General features: G+C 43.9%; 1 protein-coding gene across 11 annotated transcripts in view; it reads left to right on the top strand.

The window, feature by feature from the left end:
- KMT2C (lysine methyltransferase 2C) overlaps positions 1 to 26,604 on the top strand; it is a 1,516,687-nt gene that overhangs the window by 684,995 nt on the left and 805,088 nt on the right. For 9 of the 11 annotated variants that reach the window (XM_069211114.1, XM_069211120.1, XM_069211119.1 and 6 more), the window contains one exon: positions 17,041 to 17,253. The exons of the other annotated variants lie outside the window; for them this stretch is intronic. In XM_069211114.1, coding sequence (XP_069067215.1) covers positions 17,041 to 17,253 — 213 coding nt within the window. The remainder of the gene's footprint in view (positions 1 to 17,040; positions 17,254 to 26,604) is intronic. 11 annotated transcript variants of the gene reach the window in all.

Genomic DNA, 26,604 nt, shown 5'->3' with positions numbered 1-26,604 from the left:
TCCACGTTGCGCTTTGGGGCGTTTCCTGTCGCGGGCGGTAGGCCTACCCACACAATTGAGGTATCATTTTTATCGGGAGACATGGGGGAACGCTGGGTGGAAGGAAATTTGTGGCTCCTCTCAGATTGTAGAACTTTCTGCCACAGAAATGTGAGGAACATGTGTTTTTTTTAGCCACATTTTGAGGTTTGCAAAGGATTCTGGGTAACAGAACCTGGTCCGAGCCACACAAGTCACCACATCTTGGATTCCCCTAGGTCTCTAGTTTTCAGAAATGCACAGGTTTGGTAGGTTTCTCTAGGTGGCGGCTGAGCTACAGGCCAAAATCCACAGGTAGGCACTTTGCTAAAAACAGGTCTGTTTTCTGTGATGTGTCCACGTTGCGCTTTGGGGCGTTTCCTGTCGCGGGCGCTAGGCCTACCCACACAAGTGAGGTATCATTTTTATCGGGAGACGTGGGGGAACGCTGGGTGGAAGGAAATTTGTGTCTCCTCTCAGATTCCAGAACTTTCTGCCACAGAAATGTGAGGAACATGTGTTTTTTTAGCCACATTTTGAGGTTTGCAAAGGATTCTGGGTAACAGAACCTGGTCCCAGATACACAAGTCACCCCATCTTGGATTCCCCCAGGTCTCTAGTTTTCAGAAATGCACAGGTTTGGTAGGTTTCCCTAGGTGGCGGCTGAGCTACAGGCCAAAATCTACAGGTAGGCACTTTGCAAAAAACACCTCTGTTTTCCTTAAAAAATGTGGTTGTGTCCACGTTGCGCTTTGGGGCGTTTCCTGTCGTGGGCGCTAGGCCTACCCACACAAGTGAGGTATCATTTTTATCGGGAGATGTGGGGGAACGCTGGGTGGAAGGAAATTTGTGGCTCCTCTCAGATTCCAGAACTTTCTGCCACAGAAATGTGAGGAACATGTGTTTTTTTAGCCAAATTTTGAGGTTTGCAAAGGATTCTGGGTAACAGAACCTGGTCCCAGCCACACAAGTCACCCCATCTTGGATTCCCCTAGGTCTCTAGTTTTCAGAAATGCACAGGTTTGGTAGGTTTCCCTAGGTGGCGGCTGAGCTACAGGCCAAAATCCACAGGTAGGCACTTTGCTAAAAACAGGTCTATTTTCTGTGATGTGTCCACGTTGCGCTTTGGGGCGTTTCCTGTCGCGGGCGCTAGGCCTACCCACACAAGTGAGGTATCATTTTTATCGGGAGACGTGGGGGAACGCTGGGTGGAAGGAAATTTGTGGCTCCTCTCAGATTCCAGAACATTCTGCCACAGAAATGTGAGGAACATGTGTTTTTTTAGCCACATTTTGAGGTTTGCAAAGGATTCTGGGTAACAGAACCTGGTCCCAGACACACAAGTCACCCCATCTTGGATTCCCCCAGGTCTCTAGTTTTCAGAAATGCACAGGTTTGGGAGGTTTCCCTAGGTGGCGGCTGAGCTACAGGCCAAAATCTACAGGTAGGCACTTTGCAAAAAACACCTCTGTTTTCCTTCAAAAATTTGGTTGTGTCCACGTTGCGCTTTGGGGCGTTTCCTGTCGTGGGCGCTAGGCCTACCCACACAAGTGAGGTATCATTTTTATCGGGAGATGTGGGGGAACGCTGGGTGGAAGGAAATTTGTGGCTCCTCTCAGATTCCAGAACTTTCTGCCACAGAAATGTGAGGAACATGTGTTTTTTTAGCCACATTTTGAGGTTTGCAAAGGATTCTGGGTAACAGAACCTGGTCCCAGCCACACAAGTCACCCCATCTTGGATTCCCCTAGGTCTCTAGTTTTCAGAAATGCACAGGTTTGGTAGGTTTCCCTAGGTGGCGGCTGAGCTACAGGCCAAAATCTACAGGTAGGCACTTTGCTAAAAACAGGTCTGTTTTCTGTGATGTGTCCACGTTGCGCTTTGGGGCGTTTCCTGTCACGGGCGCTAGGCCTACCCACACAAGTGAGGTATCATTTTTATCGGGAGACGTGGGGGAACGCTGGGTGGAAGGAAATGTGTGGCTCCTCTCAGATTCCAGAACTTTCTGCCACAGAAATGTGAGGAACATGTGTTTTTTTGCCACATTTTGAGGTTTGCAAAGGATTCTGGGTAACAGAACCTGGTCCCAGCCACACAAGTCACCCCATCTTGGATTCCCCTAGGTCTCTAGTTTTCAGAAATGCACAGGTTTGGTAGGTTTCCCTAGGTGGCGGCTGAGCTACAGGCCAAAATCTACAGGTAGGCACTTTGCTAAAAACAGGTCTGTTTTCTGCGATGTGTCCACGTTGTGTTTTGGGGCGTATCCTGTCGCGGGCGCTAGGCCTACCCACACAAGTGAGGTATCATTTTTATCGGGAGACTTGTGGGAACATAGAATAGCAAAACAAGTGTTATTGCCCCTTGTCTTTCTCTACATTTTTCCCTTCCAAATGTAAGACAGTGTGTAAAAAAGACATCTATTTGAGAAATGCCCTGTAATTCACATGCTAGTATGGGCACCCTGGAATTCAGAGATGTGCAAATAACCACTGCTTCTCAACACCTTATCTTGTGCCCATTTTGGAAATACAAAGGTTTTCTTGATAGCTATTTTTTACTCTTTATATTTCAGCAAATGAATTGCTGTATACCCGGCATAGAATGCAAATCCACTGCAGGGTGCAGGTCATTTATTGGCTCTGGGGACCTAGAGTTCTTGATGAACCTACAAGCCCTATATATCCCCGCAACCAGAAGAGTTCAGCAGACGTAACGGTATATTGCTTTCGAAAATCTGGCATTGCAGGAAAAAATTACAGAGTAAAACTTAGAGAAAAATTTATGTTTTTTTCACCTCAATTTCAATATTTTTCTTTTTCAGTTGTTATTTTCTGTAGGAAACCCTTGTAGGATCTACACAAATTACCCCTTGCTGAATTCAGAATTTTGTCTACTTTTCAGAAATGTTGCGGTTTCTGGGATCCAGCATTGGTTTCATGCCCATTTCTGTCACTGACTGGAAGGAGGCTGAAAGCACAAAAAATCGTAAAAATGGGGTATGTCCCAGTAAAATGCCAAAATTGTGTTGAAAAATTGGGTTTTCTGATTCAAGTCTGCCTGTTCCTGAAAGCTGGGAAGCTGGTGATTTTATCACCGCAAACCCTTTGTTGATGCCCTTTTCAGGGAAAAAACCACAAGCCTTCTTCTGCAGCCCATTTTTCAAATTTGTTTTAAAAAAACGAAATTTTCACTGTTTTTTGGCTAATTTCTTGGCCTCCTTCTGGGGAACCCACAAAGTCTGGGTACCTCTAGAATCCCTAGGATGTTGGGAAAAAAGGACGCAAATTTGGCGTGGGTAGCTTACGTGAACAAAAAGTTATGAGGGCCTAAGCGCGAACTGCTCCAAATAGCCAAAAAAAGGCTCGGCACAGGAGGGGGAAAAGGCCTGGCAGCGAAGGGGTTAATGACCAAAACACCTAAACACACTTACCACCCTAAAACCAATACCTGCCCTACAACCTAAAAATGTCCTTACTACCCCAAAACCTATACCTACCCTAAAACTTAAACATGCCCATACGACCCAAAAAACCCATACCTATCCTAAAACACCTTTACCGCCCAAAAACCCATACCCACACATTTCCCTTACCACCCTAAAACCTAAACAAGCCCTTAATACCCAAAAGCCCATACCTACCTTAAAACTTAAAAATGCCATTACTACCCAAAAACCCTCAACCACCCTAAAACCTAAAAACACCCTTACCACCCAAAAACTCACACCCACCATAAAACCTACAAACTTATTTCAACCCTAAATCTCATTCCCACCCTTAACCCTAAAAATGCCCTTACCACCCATTAACCAATACCCACCCTAAACCCTTAAACCCTTAATATATATATATATATATATATATATATATATATATATATATATATTTATAAACACTTAATACTTACCTGTACTTATCCTGCAAAACCTTTACCACACATACACCTTACCTTTCATGCCTTTATAAATTAAAAATAAAATAATACTTACCTTTAAAACCTTTGCCACACATGTGCCTTTAGAACGAAATGCTTCATAAAGGCATGCATGGTAAAGGTATATTTGTGGTAAAGGCATATGGTGAGGGCATCTGTGCTAAAGGTAAATGCGTGGTAGTTGCGTCATTATAGTGGTCATGTGTGGTAATGACCTCGTTGTGATGGATGTTTCCCATCCCAATCTGGCTTACACCAATTTCTTACAGTGGATTAATCAGTCTCTGAAAGTTGTACTCCCCAGAAAAATGCAAAGTAGAAACCTTAAACCCAATTCGGCTCCTTGGAATACCCCACAACTTAGAGCTTTAAAACAGTTATGTAAGTAGCTGCTAATGCTCCTAGAGAAATATTTTGGATTGTTTAAAACGCTTCTAAACCCCTCTTCCAACTCATCGATTCTGGAACCGTCATCTACTGGTTGCAATGATAAAGCAACGTCTTCACAGAAAAAAAGGTCTATGCCACATTCTGCCCATCTAACTCTGATAGTAATCATTTGGCTGGTAATGATGACCATCTGCCTTCCATTGTGGTCTTTGAGACCTTACTCGATGTCATGCCTGAGAATCTAGTAATTATATTGAAGTCAAAACGGGCTCTCCACTGGACCCTGCTCCACTGCCCATTTTAGTCAAATTTCTTGAGCAGATTCAACCGATCTTCCTCAATATTTTGAATTTTTCTCTGACCAAAGGGATTGTGCCCATACCTTGGAAACACGCCATGGTAAAGGTCCTTCTTAAAAAATCTGTGGGTACCCTCTTGCACACACAGGATCTCTGTGCTCCGGGCTTAGGTCCTTGTTTGAAGGCTGTGGCTTAGAGGATGAACAATTCTGCCCTTAAATTAAACTGAGACAAGACAGAACTGATGATTCTGGGGAATTCGTTGTCCTATCTGTTGGACTTGGGATGACCTAGTGCCCTGTGCACTCCCCCTTACTCTAAGCCCGCTACAAAAAAAAAAAAAAAACACTCGGATTTTGGCTCTAACTATGGATACTCAGACCACCAAACTAGCCTCTACATGCTATGGTATCCTTAGAACTCTCAGGAAATGTCTTCACCTGCTCTCGTTTGCTCTTGAGAGAATTGCAGTCCTGGTGCTTATCTTTCTGCGTCTGGACTACAGAAGCTCTCTGTATCTAGGTGCCCCTCGATCAGTGATGAAGAAATTAGAGGTCGTACAGAATTCTGCTGCCAGGTTGCTTTATCCCATTTCTAGACATGAATTATTACAACAGGCCCTTAAGTCCCTTCACTGGCTTCCAGTGGCACAAAGGGTTACATTTTAGACACTGTATTGCCCGAGGATTCTCTTAGGCATGGGCCCTCCAATAGACAAATCTCAGATTACTCCTTATACTCCTCAAGAATTCGGCTGTGTACCAACACCCGTTTGGCAGCGTTTCCCCCCTTCAAAAGAACTAGAAAAGGAGGACGCTCGTTTAATTACAATGCAGCGAAACTTGGGAATCCCATGCTCTTCTTTATACGGGCTATAGACTCTAAATTAACCTTCGTCAGCAGCTGAAAACTTGGTTGTTCTCACTGTTGCTCACTTTTATGCCTAGTTATTAAGCTGCGTAGGTGGCGCTGGGACGCCTATGGGTAGTTATGCTCTCTACAAAAACACTATTTATAATAATAATATTATCTGTTTATTCCTTTGCAACACCGTACTACACATGGTCTTGCTCGCTCTTCAAGTTTTGTGTTCGCTTTGGTGTCCAAGTTATGAGTTTGCTTAAGTGGCAGCCTAGCGCCACTAGATGCGATCTGTTGAACTTCTGTCGTCCTCCATTTTAGTGTAACCAAGGCAGGCGCACTAGTCTCACTTTATGCAGACTGGTGGTGTCCTCTTTCTAATGGATTACAAACTAAGGAGGACTTTCTAGGATTGTGACTGCAAACACATTTGCGCAATGAAGTAGAGGGAAAGGTAGGCCAAGAATACTTTCCCAGTGCTGGCATCTGCAGGGTTACGACTGGTTCACAACATAAGTCGACAGACGTCCAATCGCACATCTCAGCATATGATAAACAGCATTCTGCAGATGTGGTTTATCGAAAAGCAGTGTACTTCAGACGTGGGAATGGCCGGTGTCGATATGCTGTAAACATCTCGACGGCTCACATTGGCTTACTACAAACGTGGGAATGCCACCTGTTGACTGTAGAGATACTGATGGCATGGGGACAGCGCGCAGCCCACTGCAAACGTGGCTGTCCGGTTAGTTTAGGGTAAACCTGGGTCTGCACAATGATGTCAGAATGCTGAAACTCTGGGAGTACTACTGCAACCGAGGCAGCATTCATGTACAACACAGATTGTCATACAGCACTTCCACCATGATATACACTTCCCCAGTACTTTCAGTGGGCCATTACTGAGTACCAACATTTTTTTTTATTTTGAGCGGGAGCGTACTGGCAATTCTCAAAAAAGTAATACTTTTAATTTGAAAGTGCCGGCTCAGAGTACCTGCGCTTCTATTTTTCAATTACCCCCCCCCCCCCCCCCTCCCCCCTTTTTAACTCATGACCCATAACGTAAGACTTTCTGGTTACTTTTGAATAAAGTTTGGAGGGAATACCTCATGCCCGTGTAATTTCAGCTGCAAGCTTTGCCTGATGAAGGCAGCCAAAACTTTTGGATGAAATATTGGAAAAAATGTGGGAATAGTCATGGGAAGCCCAATTCCCGCATGGTATTGCACCTAAGCATGGGATACCTGTTAATTAATCCACCTATGAGAAGTACCGCACCCCCGGTATTGGTAATTCTGAAGGAGATGGGAGAGTGGGGCACTAATGCGTCATATTCCAGGCCACTCATAATGAGGGCCACAGTTGGGCTATCTCTACCAACAGCTCTGGCCTCCAAGAGCTCACCAACTACCAATTGTGCTGTGACCGTGCGAACCTATCTGAAGTAACGTACCAAATATCACAATTTTAGTCTTACTCATAAGTGCTGGGTTCGATTTTTAGTATGTTTGTAATTGTTTGCATAGTAGCTTCCGAATGTCACAGGACAAACAATATATGCGCCTTTTTAGGAACGCGTCTGCGAGTGCATTTGCTTTTGCATGCGTCTCGCTTGCGATATACTGTTGTATACATACAATACCTACCCCACTAAACACCGATCAATGCTAAATTTGACAACTAAATAGTCATGAGTATAGTTATCTTACAGGAACTAGACTCATGATTTGAATGGTGCAGAAGGTGCAGTGGCAACCCGCCCAAAAGTTGTTAGAACTCTAAACACACACTATTGCTGTATTTTACTTATTGACAGGCAGTCACAAGTACAGTTATCTTGCAGGCATTAGGGTCCTGATTTGAATGGTGCAGCAGGTGCAGTGGCACCGTAGCCAAAAGCTCTATGAAACCGGCTTAAGACAAATTACTACTACATTTTAATGGTAAACAGGCAGTCACACATGCAGTTATCTCTCAGACACCGAGGTCATGATTTGGTGCAAAAGGTGCAGTGGCACTGGGGCCAAAAGTTGTCATAACTCCTGTGAACACCAAATATTGCTATATTTTAGTACTATACAGGCAGCCACCATTACAGTTACCTTGCAGTTAAAAGGGGCATGATTTGACTAGTGAATGAAGCGATTCACACTCTACGAACTACACATTAATATACTCTTATACAATGTCACATTAAATTAGGTACAAATTACAAGTTTGGAGCCCTGGGGTATTATTACAACGTACATCGCAACATAACTGTTACTGGTTTATCAAATTTAAAATACACATAATTATAACCTTTTTCTAATATTTATAATCCAGTAAGATAGACTGCAAAAGAAAAAACAAAGGCGAAACCTATTAGCTTTGCCAATGCTTGTTCCCTGAGGGAAGTAAAGAAATTGAATGTATATTGGGTAGGGTCCTACATCTTCCAAAAGCTCTGGAGATGCTGCCCCTGACAGGACATGTTGGGAGACTGGTGGAGTGAGATTTCTAAAAGGAGCAGTGCTACTTTTCCAGCCTGCTCAGCAACATTGTTCCTCTTTTCATTAACTTCTCCATTAAAAAAGGTTTGTAGGAAGGCTTAGCAATGGAGAGGACCATAAGGATGTGTTGGCATTGTACTCCAGAACCTGGGCTCATCTCTTTATCATTTATGCCACTTCGCCTGACATAGGTGATTCTACAATTAGGAGAAGGCAGTTGTACTTCTTTGATGTGCATTCTAGATCTGGGGAAGCTGTTTTAATGAGTGGATATTGATGGTGAATTTGCTTCCTGTCACCCGGCCTTGTTTGATAGCCTTTCAAAATAACCACAACGTGTTGAGAGTTGCCCATAGCTGGATGCACCCATGCTAGACCACCTACTTGGTCACTCTGTACTCGCACAGGCACTTTGACTACCTCAGCCTGAACTACTGTGTTGTACTGTCCACTTGTCTGAAAATAGAGCCTTCAGTTATGAACTGCCTGTGCCCATTACGGCAGGGTTTGGTGTTTTGATTAGAAACGTACCCCTGCAGAAGGTGGATTGAAAACGCATTGAAATCCCAGCAGCTGAACAAGTACATAAGCATTAAGAATTGTAATACAGGTTGGCATCGCTCAAACAGCAGTAACCTGCTTTGGTGAAGAAAGTGGATAATGGCGAAAATATATCAAGACAAACTGAAAGATTATGCACAGTTGGAAAATGCAACTGTAGATGTTAACTTCTCTTATTGGGTCTACTCATATTATCAAACGAAACACAACTTATCCTTTCATGTCCTGAGAAGTTAATTTTTTGAGGCTGAAAGGAGAATCGACTGCACATGGAACTGAGCTCCTTCAAGTATCAAGGGGACTCAGTGCTCCTGTTTCAAGATTTATTAGAGGAAACTTTGGCAAAGAGAAATTCCCTTAAAAGATTACTATATATCTTAGGAAGTGACAAATTCCCTATAGATGGTGTGTTCCTTTTGGCCTTCTCTTTGAATTTGGTGGGACTCCGCATTATGATAAGGGAAAAGCTGCCCAGTTGCTAGATTGAGAGAAAACGAAGAGTCACAGAAAAGTTGACCCTAAAGTGGAAGATTATATATTCTAAGAAGGATGAAGAACAGACAAACAGAATATTTCCCCCTAATCAGATATGTTTGTTATAAACTGTGATTACTGTTTTTCCAAGTGATGCTGAGGACTTTGTTGGCTTCCATTCTTTCTGAAGTGTGGTATTCTTTTGAGCCTCGAGTAGTTACCTTTTTTTAATGGGAGGCTGACTCCTCTAGTGTACTGAAGAGATGTCAGCAGTGCCTGGAAGTCTCCCACCTTCTAAGTGGCCTAATGACAGCACTGGGGTGTTTTTCTCCCAAACATTTCCTGAGTTAGCTAGACACATCCAACCCCCTTTCTTAGCTTTTTCCTCCCTGAATTTACTTACACGTCATTTGTCAGTCCTTGACTTGATGGGTACACGGAGATGGCCTCACCGGTATGAGTCTATGCATTTGTTTTTCAAAAGTGCATATATTATATTTATACACCAGTGGCACAGACATTACTTTCAACAGGCACAGAGGTCTCTCTCAGATGCTGCACCAGTATCAATAGTCTTTAGTGGTCTTTCCTCTGCCCTTCTGGCTGCACCTACTGGAAATTGAATGAAGTAGTATTTCGTGACCTAGTCTGAACAAGCAACATCAGAGAAGTCTTGACAAACTTAGCTGAACATATTGCTAAAGGTATGGTGTGCAGCAAAATTTGGGGATGCTGCAAAAGCTGGCTAGAGAGTGGAACTCCTAACTCACTCATCCATGCTCCTTGAATTGAAAAGGAATAGGAATTTAGAACTGGAAAAATGCATCTCCACTTTTGAATCTCGAAGACAAAAATCTGTTTTAGGACTATACTACGAGCTGTGAGGGGTGGAGCTTGAGGCCTTCTTAATGAAATATATAGTTTACAGGCTCTGCAATACAAAATAGCTTTTTTTTTTTACAAACAATCTGAAAAGGCAGATTAGTTGTTAACCTAAAAAAGTAAGTGCAGCTGATAACTGTAGGAAACTGGGTTCTAATTGCAGTAAGAGCGTCCCCCTGCCCCCCCACCCCTCATCCCCATTTTGCCTGGGTTTTTGATGCAACTTTGACTGAAATGCACTGGATTCTTGCTAACCAGGTGACTGACTAAGACACCTGGTTACTTGATTCCGAAGTTACCAGGCCCTTTAGCACCTCTAAGTCCCTAGTAAATGGTACCACTGGTACCTAGAGTATGAGTACTGAAGATGGTCCCTGAGAGCTGTTACACAACTTGTGCCACTCAAAGGGACCCAATTGCCATTGCAGGCTGCGTGACAAGGTGCTCCCAAAAGTGAAAACACGACATGGCACACAGCCTGTGTGCCATGCCCTCTAAAACACTGCTCATAATATGTAGGTTACCCCTAAAGCAGGCCTTTTAGCCCTAAGGCAGGGTGCATTATATTACAAGAAGGCAAATGTGCATGAGTATATATGCCCTTGTGGTGTCTTTGTCGCTTCTTACACATAGTAGGTATGCAAGGAAGTAATTTGAAATACACGTGCTGGACACTGGCCAATAAGAGTTCCCCAGCTACATGTATCTTCTCTGATCATAAGGATGTTTGGTATCAAAAATATTGTATAAATAAACCCTCACTGATTCCAGTTATGGATTTATTCATGCATGCACCCAGAGGGGATGTAGGAGGGTGCCCCCTGAAAAACCTACCAACTCCTGGTGAGTACACTGACCGGTTCAACAGACAAGACTCTGACCTCCCAGGATGAGAGCCTCTGCTCTCTCGAGGTCAGAAACAAAAGTCTAACCAGGCTTGGGTATGGAACACCCCTCCCACAGGATGACCTACATTCCAAGGCAGGGAACTTCAAAGAAGCCCACCACCTTTGGTATGCAGATCTGGCCTTCCTCAGAGGCATATGCCAACCCCCTGCCCCAGGGCCCATCTGGAACCTGGACAGATGGGAAAATTAGCTATGCAGGAGGCCTGTCACATTTCCAGGATGGGTACATGCTAAGGTTGACCAGCCTGAAGTGGAAACGACTTGGGGAATTCTGCCATCTTGTGCGTTCTTGAAATTTAGGTCAGGGTGATGCCCACTCCAAACAGGAAGTGGTCGTCTACGGGGTGTAGTGACTCCAAGGGTCAGTAGCCCATTGGCTATCGTTCACTCCCCCTAACACCCCCTAAATTAAATCTTTTGGGGACCCCCTGATACCAGGCTGTCAGATCTTCGCTGGACTCAAAAGGAGTGGACCAGAAGCCTGCTGAACCAGAGAACCACCACTGACTTGGTGCCAACCCTGCCAGTCTGCCTATTGCACCCAACCCATGGGGAGAAAATGACTTCTCCTGCTGCTGCAGCCTCCAAGAAACTCAGAGCATGCCAGTGCTTCACAAATTGCCAGGAAGAACTCCCTTGGAGTAAAGGAGCTGCTCTCCTCCAGCCACTGGCACCCAAGAAAGAACTGAGAGGACGGGGACCACCAGAAACCCTACACTGGACACTACAACTGCATTCAAGTCGCCTAGCCCGTTTTTAAATGGGCCAACGATGTCAGCATGGTCCCCAGGCCCTCCAGAGATGAAGCCCACCTAGAGACAGTGTCTGTAGCCTGTTTCTGCAGAACTCCATCTGCATCCGTGAGGAACTCAAGCATGGGACTTGATGCCAGAAGACCCACTGCACACTGTGTTGACTTTTTAAAACTCAAAAAATCTATATCTTGAAAAGTACACACCTGATTTACAGTAATCTTGGTATTTATATAAACATGTGTTATTTTTATACATTGGTGTCGGATTTCTTTGAGTGTGTCTCACTTATTGTATGAGTGTGTGCCTAACAAGCTTAGCGCTACCCTCTGATAAGTCTATCTGCTTGACCACACTACCCAAAAAATAGAGCATTTCAGATGTAATTTGTGACTCTGAAACCTCTGGTTATTGCTTGAATTCTTTGCACATTGTACCTCATTTTGGTTCAGTATACAAAGAGCCAACTTCCTACAATAACCTTAACTATATCCAGTCAATCAAAGATAAAATGGTTGTGATCTTTGCATCTGACTCGGGGTATCTTTATTTGTTACTGTTTATATTTATATCATGGTGTTCCTCGTGATCCATCAGGGTTGTTAAATTACCTCCTCTGAATGTAGTGTCATAATTGCAAAATCCTATAGCTGAGCAGGAGTCTGTCTGTCTTAGCAAACAAGCTCTAGATCAGGTGGCTTCAAAGCTTCTTTTTATCAATCCTTCTCTGATACATTAATTTCCTTTTTTTATGGAGATGTTTTGCCATTTCTTTTTTTTATAGGGCTGTTTTGCCATCAAATGATGAAGTCTACACTTAATTCTGAAACGCTGCAAAGACCCTTAAGCATGTGGCTTCTTCAGACCTGAATATTCTTTGAAATTGTGTTGTAAAGATATAAAGGTGTTTTCTAAAATGTTGTCCTCCCGCCTCAGATTGTCAGATTCTGTGCGGAGTGGGGGCCAATAAAGGGCTAACAGGCTAGTTTGCCTCAACTGTTGTAGTTTGCTACTAGTGTTCTGAGTCCATCCTGTTATAGCTCTGCTGCCTACGGGGCTGAGTACAACACATCAGCACTTGCCTTTCAGGGTAGCTGAGGGTGAGCAGTCACAGGCTCCCAAGAGAAGAAGTGCATGGGGCAAGAGGTCCGTGCTAACAGTCAATCACCCGACACAATAACACACTGTCCTGCCAAGTGCTGATTTGTTTTGTTAAAAAGGGAGTAATTTAATCACACAGCAAAACTAAATACAACACAATTCAAGTGGATTAGCAAATGCAAGGCTGCCTTCCTTGTTACTGTTTCTAGTAAGCGCTCTACTTTATTACATTGTCTCTAACCACTCTGATAACCCTAAGAGTTATAGTCCCCCTGTATTATTCAGGCAGAGACATGAACTTGTACAGGTACGCAGTACTTTAATTTTACTCTCACAAGTTAAATGGGCAGCTCCATTATGTAGTTCTCACCCTACATTTGAATTTGGGAAACTGTCTCAAGTCCTTGAGCTCCATCTCTTGGTGCACGTCATAGCTACTTGTTCTGGGTGTAGGCTAACTCCCATGTTACCTGCTTGGTGGTGGTGTGCGGCATGTTTGGGAAGGCAGATGCAGCCTTTGCTCTCTGCCTTCACAAAAGGGACTTTGACCAGTAGTTGCTTGAGAAATTCAGCACAGCAGGACCTGGTGTAAAAGCATGACTAATGTCTTGAGCAGTTTTGGCCATCCCAGCTGGGTGCAGGCTGGTCTTACAGCAGGGAGTTATGCCCTCTGTGCCTATTAGTCAGCAGTGTAGTTAGTTTGGCAGTTGTGACTTCTGAAGTCCACCAGGCTCATCTTCAGCAATGATACAGACCCTTTTTTGGCATCAGCAGTGGTAGTACAAGTTCAGACCACAGCAGCTTCTAATGGACACAATGGCATTTAGAATCGTAAAGCCTTTGGTCAGCTAGGTCGTACCAGACCCACGTAGAGAGTCAGGGACACACCATTACAGCACAGCTTGTTTGTGGCTTTGTTCTCTAAAGTAGTCTGCTAAATCTGTTTTTTCTACTTGCGAAGAATGTGCTGGGTGCCTCTTTTTGGGTAGTCTGTCCTGCAAGGCCAGGCATGCTCTTTAACTCATTCTCTCAGCAGGCAGGCTAAGTTTAGGGCACTGACTGACCCTTAACGTCTGCTTTCCTTGGTCAAATAGAATTTGGAACTGAACCAAATGGAGTGGTTTGGGTTCCAGTTTTATACTCTTTCCATACCAGAAATGGACCCACTGTTTTATGCTTCAGAACCTGTTTGGTACTCTTCCAAGTTTCTTTTCCAGGCTGCCCTCCAAATTTGTGTATAAGGTGATTTTTTTTTTCTCACCGAGGGTAGCACTGGGGCTGGCTCCAAGCCAGGAGTACCTGAAATATGGGCACAATAAAGTATGTGATCTCTGCACTGGCTGCCATCAACCCTCCTAAAGCATTAATTAGAGACAAACAAAAGGGCAGACCTGGCTTGGAAACTTCCTGACATTGGAAATGTCAGTCCCTCACCCCTGCCATCTACCAGATGGTAGTGTTCAGAAAGAATTTAATCAGCAGCCCCTTGCTATCAAGGTCTCCATCCAGTTTCTTCAGGTAGCCCTGACTCTGTCCTCGTCACTTCAGTGCAGGGATCTCCACCCTTCAGCTACCGTAATGTTGACAGTACACTTCCACTGTATGAGTAAGCTGTGCTCGCCATCCACATAATGCTATGCTAAACCAAACCAGGGACATCCAAAATGGATCCCATGAGCAACCAGCACATGGACTCTCACAACACAGTCCTACTACCATACCTGTGCTACACATGCACCACACTTACACACAACTGTCGGTGCAAGGTTCCTGACCTTGCATGCCAGCAAAATGTTACACAAAAGGGGGGGCATCAGACCATACTTACTGATGCTGGGAAGCTGGCCTGGTCACACTATAAATTATAAAACATTGTGCAATGCCACCTCCATTTTGTGATGCACCCAAGACATGGACAGTAGTCAACTGTTGACTATAAGGGGTCTCTTGCTGCACCTTCCCCAGGTCGCAGGACAGGTCCTAGGCTCTCATTGCCAAGAGAAAACCTAGGCCCCTGCATTCAAGCTAAGTTAGCATGATTCTGGGCACAAAATACAAACCAGCATAACATTTCTCATGTAGTCAGGCACTCTGGGCAGGTTAAACATCTGTTTACCATGAAGGGGACATTCCCACCGAACGCTGGACTTAAAATAGGCATTTAATAGGTTCAACTGGAATTTTCTTCACAAAAAGGTGGGAAAGACTGTGTTAGGCCTCCGAATATTAGGGTACATTAGAGCAAACTTCTTACATCTCTGCACCAAAATGATAATCCTGGCCCAGCCAGCGACACCAATAACTTTGTTCAGGAGAACTAGTCAAGGTTGTCTTATGTCTCCAATGCTTTTCACTTTTTCTATGGAACTCTTGAAAAAATTGGCTAATGGAAGCATTCAGGGTTTTCAAGTGAGAAACAAACACTACACTTTAAAGTTGGCTTACTTCCGACCAACATCTACTTTTCTGTTAACCCTATTTATATTGCTTTCCTATTAGCCCGAGTTGGTCAATCCAACCTTTAATTGAAGAACTGCATTGGTTTAGAGAAGTGGCAAGTTTTTAGATCAACCATTAAACGTCACGTCAGGGCATGTGAATTGCTACTACATTCATGTAACCTGAGGCATTGCTGGAGATTCATGGCTTCAGTAGGGCTGAAACGGGTATCTGATAATGTACAAAGGTCAGACACATATTGTTAGTCTATGACATAATAAGCACTTAATGTTCTTTTTGATGGGACCTGTATTGGTGTGGAATATTTTGTAAAGAAGTTGTTATACCTCAAGAACATGTATTCCTTTACTGTATGATCTTTTAATAGTTTTGCTGAATGACATAGATGAGGATCTCTTATACTTATTCTCAACGTTGCCTAGCAGACTGATTTGCCAATTCCACTGAACTGTGCCGCTGACATTCACACAGTAATAGAATGTACCTGAGCTTCTAGATTATTTTGATGGACTAGGATATTTCATTATGGTGGACTAATGTTTGGCATATGTGTGCCACGGAAGAACTAAATGACACTATCAAAGATTAAATACCCAAATTTGTAAATGTTGAGGACTTTAAGGCATGTTAAATCAGTGGTTCCCAGCCTTTGGTCGGGGGTCCCCTAGGGTTCCATGAAGCCGCCTCTTGGGGTCCGCGACTGCTTAGAAAATTAAATATTAACAAATTAGGTCCCCACCTTTCACTAATGACTCAGTGGAGGGGTCCTCGGATTCCAATAATTATTCAGTGGGGGTCCCCGGGTTCCAGTAATGATAAAGTGAGGGTCCACAGAGGCCAAAAGGTTGAGAATCGCTGTGTTAAGTGATTTGAAAGAGCCATTCTAAGATATCCTTCACCTGTTTAGCTAGTGACTGCCAGGATTAAACTGACAAATTCTTCCATAAAAAGAGGATGGGTGCACTGTTCTTAAAACTCTTCACATGTCTAGTTTGAGCATCAGAGGTTATCCTTAATTGGGCAAAGTTTGCTTATGTACTCTTGTATGTTATACTCCTTGAGACAGGTTATGTCTTGCCCCGCCTCCACTTTTCATTTCATGTCAAAGTATTAGTGTTCTGTTTTGAACCATTGAGTGGCATGTTCTGCCCCCTCTTCTTTACACTTAAATGAAGTACTTGAGGGTTTGTGAAACAGGTTTCCATTTCCCTTACTTTAAATTTGGGAGGAGATCAAAGGATATATGGCATTAATTTTTTAGAACGCAGTTTTGACCTATGTGTTTGTCTATAGACTCTCACATTTTATGACCTTACTTGAGTGCTTTAAGAAAAATATCTAATATACTTATTTTATCTAAAGTGCTACAGAATCTTAAGTATTGGTGTGACTATTAAATGCACAATGTTTCAATGAAGATTTTCCTGTAGGGATATTAGATTGTAAAGGTAAGTACTTTATTTAGGATTCTCTTCCTCTGTGCTTTTAGAAATAACTCTAGCCTTGTCGTTTACCATGTCAGTCGAACCCATATATGTTGGTGCCAAATTTCAAGCTTCAATATTTTCCTCATCTCTTTTCACCCCTTATAGTGATCGCAGGTTCACCTCTCCATAATCACTCATAAATGAGACTCCACCTCCTACTAAACCTCTGAAAAAATTACTGGACTATGTCAGACATTTAACTGACATTTGCTTGTATAGGTAATTTGAGTGTCTAATGAAAAGTACATCCAGCAAAAAGGGTATAAAATTTCTCCTTGGGTCCTGCTGACACTGTCATTATCATAGACCCATAAGCAGGGTTACCCGATTATTGTTCATGTAAGTGTGTATGTATTTATATCCATGTACAAGGGTCCATGTATTGCCCATCATTTTTGTTTTTTAAAAACTTTTTATAGAGCCTCCGAAGACCTTCACACAGGATGGAGTGTGTTTGACGGAGTCTGGGCTCTCTCACTTACAGGGCCTCACTGTAAGTGTCCCACGAAAGAAGCGTTCCAAACCAAAGCTAAAACTGAAGATTATCAACCAGAATAGTGTGGCTGTGCTGCAGACTCCTCCAGAGATTCAGTCTGAGCATTCCAGAGATGGGGAGATAGATGATAGCCGAGGTAATCTTTTGAACAACTGTAGTATAATTTATTAATAATAGTTTATAGTCTGATCATTTGTAAACTGCTTTCTTAAGAGAGACACATGTTTGTTAGAAGTAGTTCAAAATGCAATCATCATATTTGTATGTTCGTAGTATGTGGTGGATGCAGATACACTTGCTGTGCACACTCTTGCCATCTAATGAATCCATTGAGGAAGAAGAGTCTTGAGGTGCAGGTTGAGGAACCTATAGCGAAGACTTCAGTACCTGGGTTGGGACCAAAGACGACCCCAAGGAACGTGTGTGCGATTGACCCACCATGAATGAAGAAAATATTACATACACCTCCCCCTTCCTGCCATGGTTTGCCACAGCCCTCGGGCTCTGGTCAACATCCCCAGCAAGCCAGAAAGGGATGAGTGTGTTCTCATTCCTGATCTAGCTACAAAGCAAAAACATGGGGATGGCACCAGCACCAACTCTGTTTCGAAGCACTCGTCGACATCGATACATGCATCAGCATGTAACAAGACAAACTTGGCTTTGACGCCAGAGAAGTCATCGGACCCAAGGAAATGCTCGACATCGAGCCACTTTGAATCTAGACATTCATTGGCACTGACAAAAGAAGGAACAAGGTCATTCTTCAACGCCGAAGAAAACCCATGTTCAATCCATACCAAAGACAAAGGCGCATTCCTCAGCCATACTAACAGTGCCAGAGAAGCAGGCAAAAACACCTCAAAAATAAGTGCCACAACAAGAGGGCAATGTTTTTGAAGGACTACGCAAATATATGCCAAAGAAACACCATAAAAACATTTAAAAAAAAGACATGCACAAAACTTGGAAGTCCCACAATCACCACCAGAGTGTCTACTGAACATAGGTCCATAAGCCCCATTGCATTCAGCCAACCACAATCCCTATGATCAAGTCACCTACGTTTGGAGGGGGGAGTTGAGATAGCCCTCAACAGGACTATGACTCAGATTCACAGGGGGATACCCACCTCAGCCTAGGCCCATGGGGCGATTATGTTGTGCTTTTGCCTGCACCAATATAAAACCACCAGTTTCTACAGAAGCCACACCACCTGATGATACTTCATCTTACCATAGTTTCATACAGAGGGCTGCAGAATATCATAAACTCCCCATGCAGACCACAGAGGAAGAAGCCGATTTCTTGGTGGAGACACATTCCTGCACAGTGCAATATATTCCTGTGATTGGTTCTATATTAAATGTCTCACATGACATCTCTAAGCACCCAGTGAAATGCAAGTTGCTTATGCCACAAATTGAAAGAAAATATAGGCCTTCATCTTCAGGCTCAATATATATTGAGGATCACCCTATAGCAGACTCCCTAATGGTCAGAACAAAAAAGAAAAGAACGGCATCCCAGGGCACTGGGGAAGCTCCACCTCCTGACAAGGAGAGTAAGCACACCAATGCTGTAGGTAAAAGGGTGGCTAAGGACTTGCCAACCACGGGTGAATCGCAAATTCAGTGGTGCTAATCTCTCACTCCAACAGGACTGCTTGGGACAAAATGCATGAATTAATACAACATCGTCCCCAAACAATATAGAAAGAGAGGGAAAGACGTAATGGATGAAGGGAAACAAATCTCCAGTGCAACTATCAGGTGTGCACTGAATAGTGCAGACACGGCCGCAAGAGGTGTTCGTTCCTCTGTTATGCTTTGCAGGCATGCATTGGTATGCATATTGGGCTTTAAGCTGGAAGTGCAACAGCACATTCTCAGTGCTCCTTTCGATGGAGAACAAGCAATTAGAAAAAATAAAACAAGCATTGGCAAAACCAATAGGTTTTGGCAATAAAAAGCTCTTAGCTAGTGACGTTGTCAAGCCTTATAGTCATGTCCTTACTTTTACAAGTAAAAAAGACTGATGCCTTCCCTGCATTGCGTGTAGGAAACCATCAGCAATGCTGCCCTTGTTGAATTGAGCACACTTTACTTCATGCATAGCCAAAAGGTCTTGCTGCTAAAACGTGCCCCATATTTTCAAAACCATACAGTTTTGACCCTTTAAGGACATGCTGCACAACTGTTTAAAATGGACACAAATATGCGTAGCTCACAAGCCTAGGATTTTAATAAAAAGAGGAGAAGGACGAAATGTAAAATAAAACCAGCACTACGGGTCCATGTCTTGTGAGACTGCAGCCCAAAAAAACAAGGTGGCTGGCACTGCTTTGAACTGCATAATAGTTGTGCATTCCAAAGGAGTGCAGGCCTTCTTAAATGCTGATCTCGAGGATGTGGCGTAAGAGATCGAGCTGCCAACCTTGCAGCTAGGACTAGAGCTGGCCGAGTACTGTGAATAAAGCACTCCGATACGTTAGGGTGGAGTTCGCGATATTTAACAGTTTTGTGTTGATCAAAAGCATACAAATGAATATCATTTTTGTATTGATCAAGAGTTCTTAAATTAAAAAATACATGAAAACCTTGCTGGCAGAGATGTGGTGTGGTATCTCCCGTTGTATGGATGTGTTGAGGCGATTGTAAAATGAAATTGACATCAACTGAGCACAACATTCTGAAAAGACTATCCAACACCAACTTAAAAAATAGTGTGCTGTAAATAACAGATATACTAAAGGGAATTACCACAAGATATAGGGCCAGTAACCATGGGACTGAACTAAATACCAAAAGGCGGGACAAATAAAACCAATGCACCTATGAAAAGCAAGAATTTATGGACGGCACACCAAAGAACCAATGAAAAACGAACGTGCTCGAAGCTCACAGAGTAGACACAGTATGTCTCGGTTTGAGACAGTGCCTGCACGCGATATATAGCTGAGACCTGAAAGGACACAGACATAGCTAAATCAATGGGTGCTTTGCAAACAACATCACAAAAGCAGCAGCACTTTCGCCGCTACCAAGGGAGAGGGGCCTCAAAAACGACAAAGACCCCTACCTATCAATGACGACAACAACGGTACCACCAACAAACAGGACAATGGTTTTATAGAGGTGGCTACAAATCCAGTGGAACAGTTAGAGACACACCCTCTAGCAACGGTGTGTTCTATCAATTGTGGTTTTGGATATCATCAGTCAGGAATATTGCCTTGAGCTAAAACAATAACTGCCAAATATCCCACCGAAGAGATTCATATTAATTCCACAGCTTCTACATCTGCTAAAGGAAGAAGTGAAAGCCTTGTTACAGAATGAGCTATATAACCTGTCCCATTCAAACATCACATGTGGGTATATGTATCTATATTTCCAAATACCCAAAAGGTTGCCTCACTACGTCCAATACTGGACCTATGCCCTCTAAATTAGTACATTATACACGGTAAAACTTCAAGATGTAATACAATTAGTACAGGAAGGACACTTCATGACTCCCATTAGATCTGTAGGATGCATATTTTCATACAAAAACTTGCCCAGCACATCGCAGATATTTCTGGTTTGTGGTAAGTGGCACAATACAGATATACAGATAATACATTTGGGGTAACAGCAGCCCTGCAGGTATTCACAATATGATTAGCTATAGAAGCAGGAAACATACATCTAGTTCCTTATGTGGAAAATTGGCTGAGCAAGAGTTTGAGCAAACCAAAATGTCTACAGGGCACTTAGGCCACAATCAATCTTTTACACAAGTTGGGATTTATAATCAGTTGCCACCAAATCCCATCTACAACCTCTCCAGATACAGCCTTCCTTGGAGCAATACTTAATTAGATCACAGCAAAAGCATACCCGAATCCACAGAGGGTTCTCAATTACCAGAACCAACCGGCTCTTTTTCAGCCACTTTGTCACCTAACAATGATGAGCCTTCTAGGTATGATGGCTTTTCGCATAGCGATAGTTCTATATGCATGACTACATATGAGACCCCTCTAGGAATGTTTAGCATCACAGTGGTCAGAAGCGAGCTGGCAATATGGAGGATCTAGTGTTGGTTTCACCCGAGGTCCATCAGGCACTGAAGTGGTGGAACTCATAGAACACTCAAACTGGAGGAACCTTCAGGGACCCAGTCCCGCAAGTAACAATGCATTACTCACGGTTTGGGGTGCTCATATGGAGGACATTGTGGTACAGGGACATTGGTCTCCACAACAACAGACATTGCACATCAATATGTTAGAGCTGCTAGGCATTCAAATGGCTCTTAAAGTGTTAACCATCATATCAGGGAAAAATGACCTATGAACAGGCATTGGTAGCACTGTACTACATTCAGAAAAAGCAGGGACCCATTCATTACAACTGTCTATCTAGCACAAGTCATGGAAATAGGCCAACAAGCATGCAGTCTACTTTATAGCATATACCAGGATTGTACAATTCATTAATGGACCACCTGAGCAGAATGCAACAAGAGGTCTATGAATGGGAAATCCACACTCAAACCCGACAAACATACTTCCAGTAGATCTCTTCGCCACCGTAGAAAACACAAAATGCCAAAACTTTGCATTCAGGCCCCCACACCCACAATCTAAGGGCTTTGCACTATGGATAAACTGGTCAGGGATATTTGATTATGCCTTTCTGACTCTCTCACTTATTCTTTACATGGTCCGGAAACTCAGACAGACTTCACTAACTATGATGCTCAAAGCCCCAACATGGGCATGTCAACCTTGGTACACAAATCTGTTGGGCCACTCACTAGTACCTCACGAGAACCTACCCCAACATACCAGATCTTCTCACCCACTGTTGGGGCAGAGTGAGTCAACCCAGTGTTCAACAGCTCAGTCTTTCAATCAGGTTCCTGAGGTCATAGAATTTAGATATTCATTGAGTAGGCAATTGGCACCAGTGTCTCCATTCACTGCCATGCTTTGGTGCAGTCCACAGTTTTTTCAGGTGATGACAAGTTGTTGTTCATGGACATACTGTTCGAGCGGAATCGCCTATTTGGAGACGAGGCAGACTCTGCCTTGAACAGTTTAAGGAAAGGTCTATGACTTGCTCCCTGGGCTTATCGACCCAACATTGCCAGCTGCATCAGCTCTACTGTTTCTTTCGTGTATTTGGCAGAGGTGCTTCATACCAACAGCCAATCTAACTCCAGCATGGCACCTAGCAGTTTTGCAGTTGCAGCTGTGGTACCTCCCCCCCCCACCCAACAAGGTGAACGGGCTGCCCAGCCCACTCCAACCTCCTGCAGCTCAACCTGACAAAACCCCTTACCTTGCTCTGAGTAGATCCAGTAGGTGACATGGGCAGATGATTCTTACTGGATTGGCAGGTTAAAACACCCATCGTGTGGGTCCTGCAAATTGTTCGGAATGGTTATGCCCTTTTCCCCCTTTCTGCCCTGCCACACCTTCCACCGTCCCACAATCGACTGATGGAGGACTATCTTTCCATTTTGTGGCAGAAAGTGTAAGCACTTTTAGCCAAAGGGGCTATTTAGCGGGTTCCCGCAGCAGGATCAGGACATAGTTGCTATTCTCGTTGCTTTTGCCCAAGAAGGACGGATGCCTCGAGCCCATTTTAGACCCGCTCCCCAAAAATGCTTTCCTCTGAAAATAAAAATAAAAAATGCTCACACTTGCCCAGGTCTTGTCTGCCTTCGACCCTGGGACTGGAAGGTGGCGTTGGACATGTAGGACACATATTCCCATTCCATTATCTGCCTATCATGGCCGGCCAGTAGCACTTTTAGTTTGAAGTGCTTCCCTTTGGCCTCACCAGTGCCCCCAGGTGATGTCGAAAGTGATGACAGTGGTAGCACCCCACCTTAGCAGGTTGAGGGGGTGCCAGTCTTCCCCTTTCTCAATGACTAGCTGTAAAAGGTGGCTGGTTCCAGGCAGTCATAATTCAAGTCCAGACTACAGCGAACCTCCTGTCATCTTTGAGGTTTATTATCATTGTTCCGAAGTCACATCTGACTCCTTCTCAGACACTCCCTTTTATCTGAGCCATTTTGGACACAGTTCGGTTTTGTGCCTTTCCCTCAGGGAAGAGCGTTCCAGATATACAGTTCCTGATCTTTCAGGCTTGGTAGTGGATTTCAGTGGAGCCTACTCTGAGGCTGCTGGGACTGATGTGCTCCTGCATCCTGCTTGTTAAGCACACCAAGTGGCATATGTTGGCTCTGCAATGGGATCTGACATCTGAGTGGTTCAAGCACCAAGGGGATCTTTCTGACCATGTTCAGATTTCAGAAGAGACTGCAAAAGAGCTATAGTGGTGGTTGCTGGTCTGCGGTTGGATCAGCTGTGCCCCCTCTCTATTCCCCACCCAGAGCTGACAATGGTGACTCAGGAATTGCTTCTGGGTTGCAGTTGCAATTGGGGAGATGGGGGGGATCATAAACGTTTGGTCTATGGCATAACAACCTTCTAGAGCTGAGGGCATCTGCTTGGTCTTGACAGCCTTCCTTCCCTCCAACAAGGTGAGACTGGAGGAGGTGCTCATGGACAACACCACAGCCATGTGGAAAAACTACAGACAGGACGGTGTGGTGTCAGATCCTATGCCAGGCCTTGCGCCTCTGGAAATGGCTGGACCACCAAGGGATGTTCCAGATGTTGCCCCACCTGCCAAGGTAATTGAATGCCGGGTTGGACAAGCTCGGTCGTCAGCTCCTAGCAGATCAAGAGTGCCCGTTAGAGCTGGAAGCAGTGCAAGGTCTCTTGTGCAAAATGGGAAGAACTTTGCGCTTTGTTGGCAGTGGCTTAAAGATCAAGAAATGTCAGCACTTTTGCACATTGCTATTTTCATGGTGTCTCTTGCACCGACATGTTCAGCTGCAGGTGGAACTTAGAACTCCTGTATGCCTTTCCTCTGATACTACTCCTGTCCCTAATTCTCAAGAAGCTCAACACCGACTGCGCCCAAGTCATCATAGTGGCCCCAGACTGGGCACAGAGGGTATAGTATCCAGAACGCCTGGGCCTGAGCATTTGTCCTCGGATCAGCTGCCCTTTCTGGAAGATCTGCTGCCACAGTAGCAGAGCAGGGTTTGCAACTGGGCATTGCAAATCTCCACCTTCCTGGTTGAAGATTGAGGTGGGACAGCAGAACACCTTCCAACTTCCTATTGAGTTACCTTGATGTCAACTTAGCAGCCAGGCGTCCCTTGACAAAAACCTGTATGAGAGTGTGATTGGGACAGATTTTCGGCTTGGTGCGGTACTCTGCAGATAGACCTCCTCCAGGTGAAGTTATCTGAGGTTTTGTTGTTTTTTCTTTAGCCCGTCAAGGCCTTGCTCTAGGCACAGTTAAAGTATACCTTTTGGCTATTTCTGCCATTTTGCAGTTGCGTGATCAGCCTTCTTTGTTTTAAGTCTCTAGTTGTTATGCGCTTTTTGAAGGGTTTACATTTATTTCCTCACTCCCCACTCTGTCATGCCAGAGTGGGACCTTGACTTGTTCTGCACATTAGTGATGTGAACTCATTGAGTCACTTCTCAGCTGTTCCTTCCGGCTCCTCACCCTCAAGAGAATGTTACTTGTCTCCATCACAACAGTGCAACATTTGAGTGAGTTTCGGGCTCTGTGTCAACCCACCGTATACCACCTTCTTCCCAGACCGACTGGTTCTGTGGATCCTGGGCTCACTTGTTTCCTAAAGTTGTGATGCTGTTCCATGTTGGTCAAAGCATCACACTGACTGTGTTCTGCGGTACACACCTCACCCCTCTGAGGAAGGAGAGATTCCATTGCTTGGACCCAAGAGAGCTCTGACTTCTACACAGACCTTACCAAAATGTTCACAAAGCACTACTAGCTGGATTGTGAAGTTCGCATTTTGCCTGCCCCGTCCTGCAGGATTAACTTGTTTGAGTCCACCCACAGACTTAACTCTAAATAGATAATGCTTTGGTATTTATTTAGAAGGTGAGGAATCTGCAGTTTGAAGTTTCTATTAGAAGAACAAGTTACTCCAGTTTTGGAACTTTCTTAGATTCACATGCTTGAATCATTTCCCATCATTGAGATGTGAGTCCCAAGTATCATACACTAGCAATTCAATGTTAAAGATAGGTTGCAAATCTGAAGGGCCTAGGGCCTTCGTGCTCTGTCACAGTCTATTTAAAAAACAAGAGACCCCACATAGATTTCAGCCAAATCAGGCTGCTCTGCTCCCTACAACAATCCTGAGAGAAGCTCCAGCCCCATAGATTTTCCATAGCAGAAGTGCAAGAGAACCACTTAATGGAAAGAAAAGTGGGCTTCTCAGGGGAGGAAGGTGGGTCATATTTGAATATATGAAGGATTCCAATACTGGAGAACTACAGTTCCAGGTAAGTAACCTACTTCCTTACTCCAGTATTGGAACTTTCATAGATTAACATGTTTGAATGAGAGTATAAAGCAGTAGTGAGGCACATTGTACAGTGAGTTAAGAATACAATTCTATAGATACTTCACATTTAGACAATTGTACACTAACAGTATAAACGAAGACATAACTATGTACATACCCCATTAGATGTGGTTTCAACACAAAAACTTTTCAGTTTGATGTTATAAAAGAAAACCTGTTGTACTTTAGACAATGTGCGGAACTAGTAAGGGGATGGTGAGAAGAAAGCGGTAGCTCACCTTTACCGGAAAAGATGTCTTAGAACTGCTTGGCCTACTACTACATCCCATTGAGGAGTAGAGTCCAGACAGTAGTGTTGCATATTGCATAAAGATATGCCTGTTTTTTCAGGTAGCTTCTCTGCAAATGTCCTGGAGTAGCACACAGTGCAGTTGAGGTTGATATATCTCTTGTAGAGTGAGCATATACTGAAGTCTGTAATGACTTTCCTGCTGCTTGGTAACCAAAGTGAATTGCAGCAGATATCTGCCTATCTATGCTCTGTTTGGGAAGGGGTTGCCTTTCCTGTGGAGCCTTGTAAGCCACAAATAACTGGATAGATTAACGAAAGCTCTTTGTCTGTGCTGAGCATGCCGATTATAGCAGGTATGGTAATATCTGTTCCGGTGGTGAGGACAAGGGATGTATCCGCTCCTATTGATATGATAAACCACATCTCTTCACTTGTGTGTAAGTTTTGTTTGTCCTGTACGCCCTGGCCCTGAAAAGTATCTCTCTACATTCAGGAGAGTTATTTAGATGGGCTGTTCAGCAGCCAGGCCGATAAGTGAAGAGACTCTGGGTCCGAGTGCAGGACTTGGCCTTCACTCAATGTAAGGATATAAGGTAAGACTTTCAATCTGATGTGAGATTTCTCTGACAGTTGGAGAAGCTCTGTAAACCAGTGTTGGCGAGGACACATTGAGGCTATTAGTATTATTCAGCGAGGTTCGATCTTCATCTTTGTGAGAACCTTTGGAATCAGGGGAATGAGTGGAAAGGCTTGAGCAAAGATTCCAGACCATCC

Source organism: Pleurodeles waltl, chromosome 10 (assembly GCF_031143425.1).
Source record: "Pleurodeles waltl isolate 20211129_DDA chromosome 10, aPleWal1.hap1.20221129, whole genome shotgun sequence".
NCBI classification, from domain to species: Eukaryota; Metazoa; Chordata; class Amphibia; order Caudata; family Salamandridae; genus Pleurodeles; species Pleurodeles waltl.
Note: the sequence above shows the minus strand (reverse complement) of the source record. Positions and strands in the feature narration are given on the sequence as shown.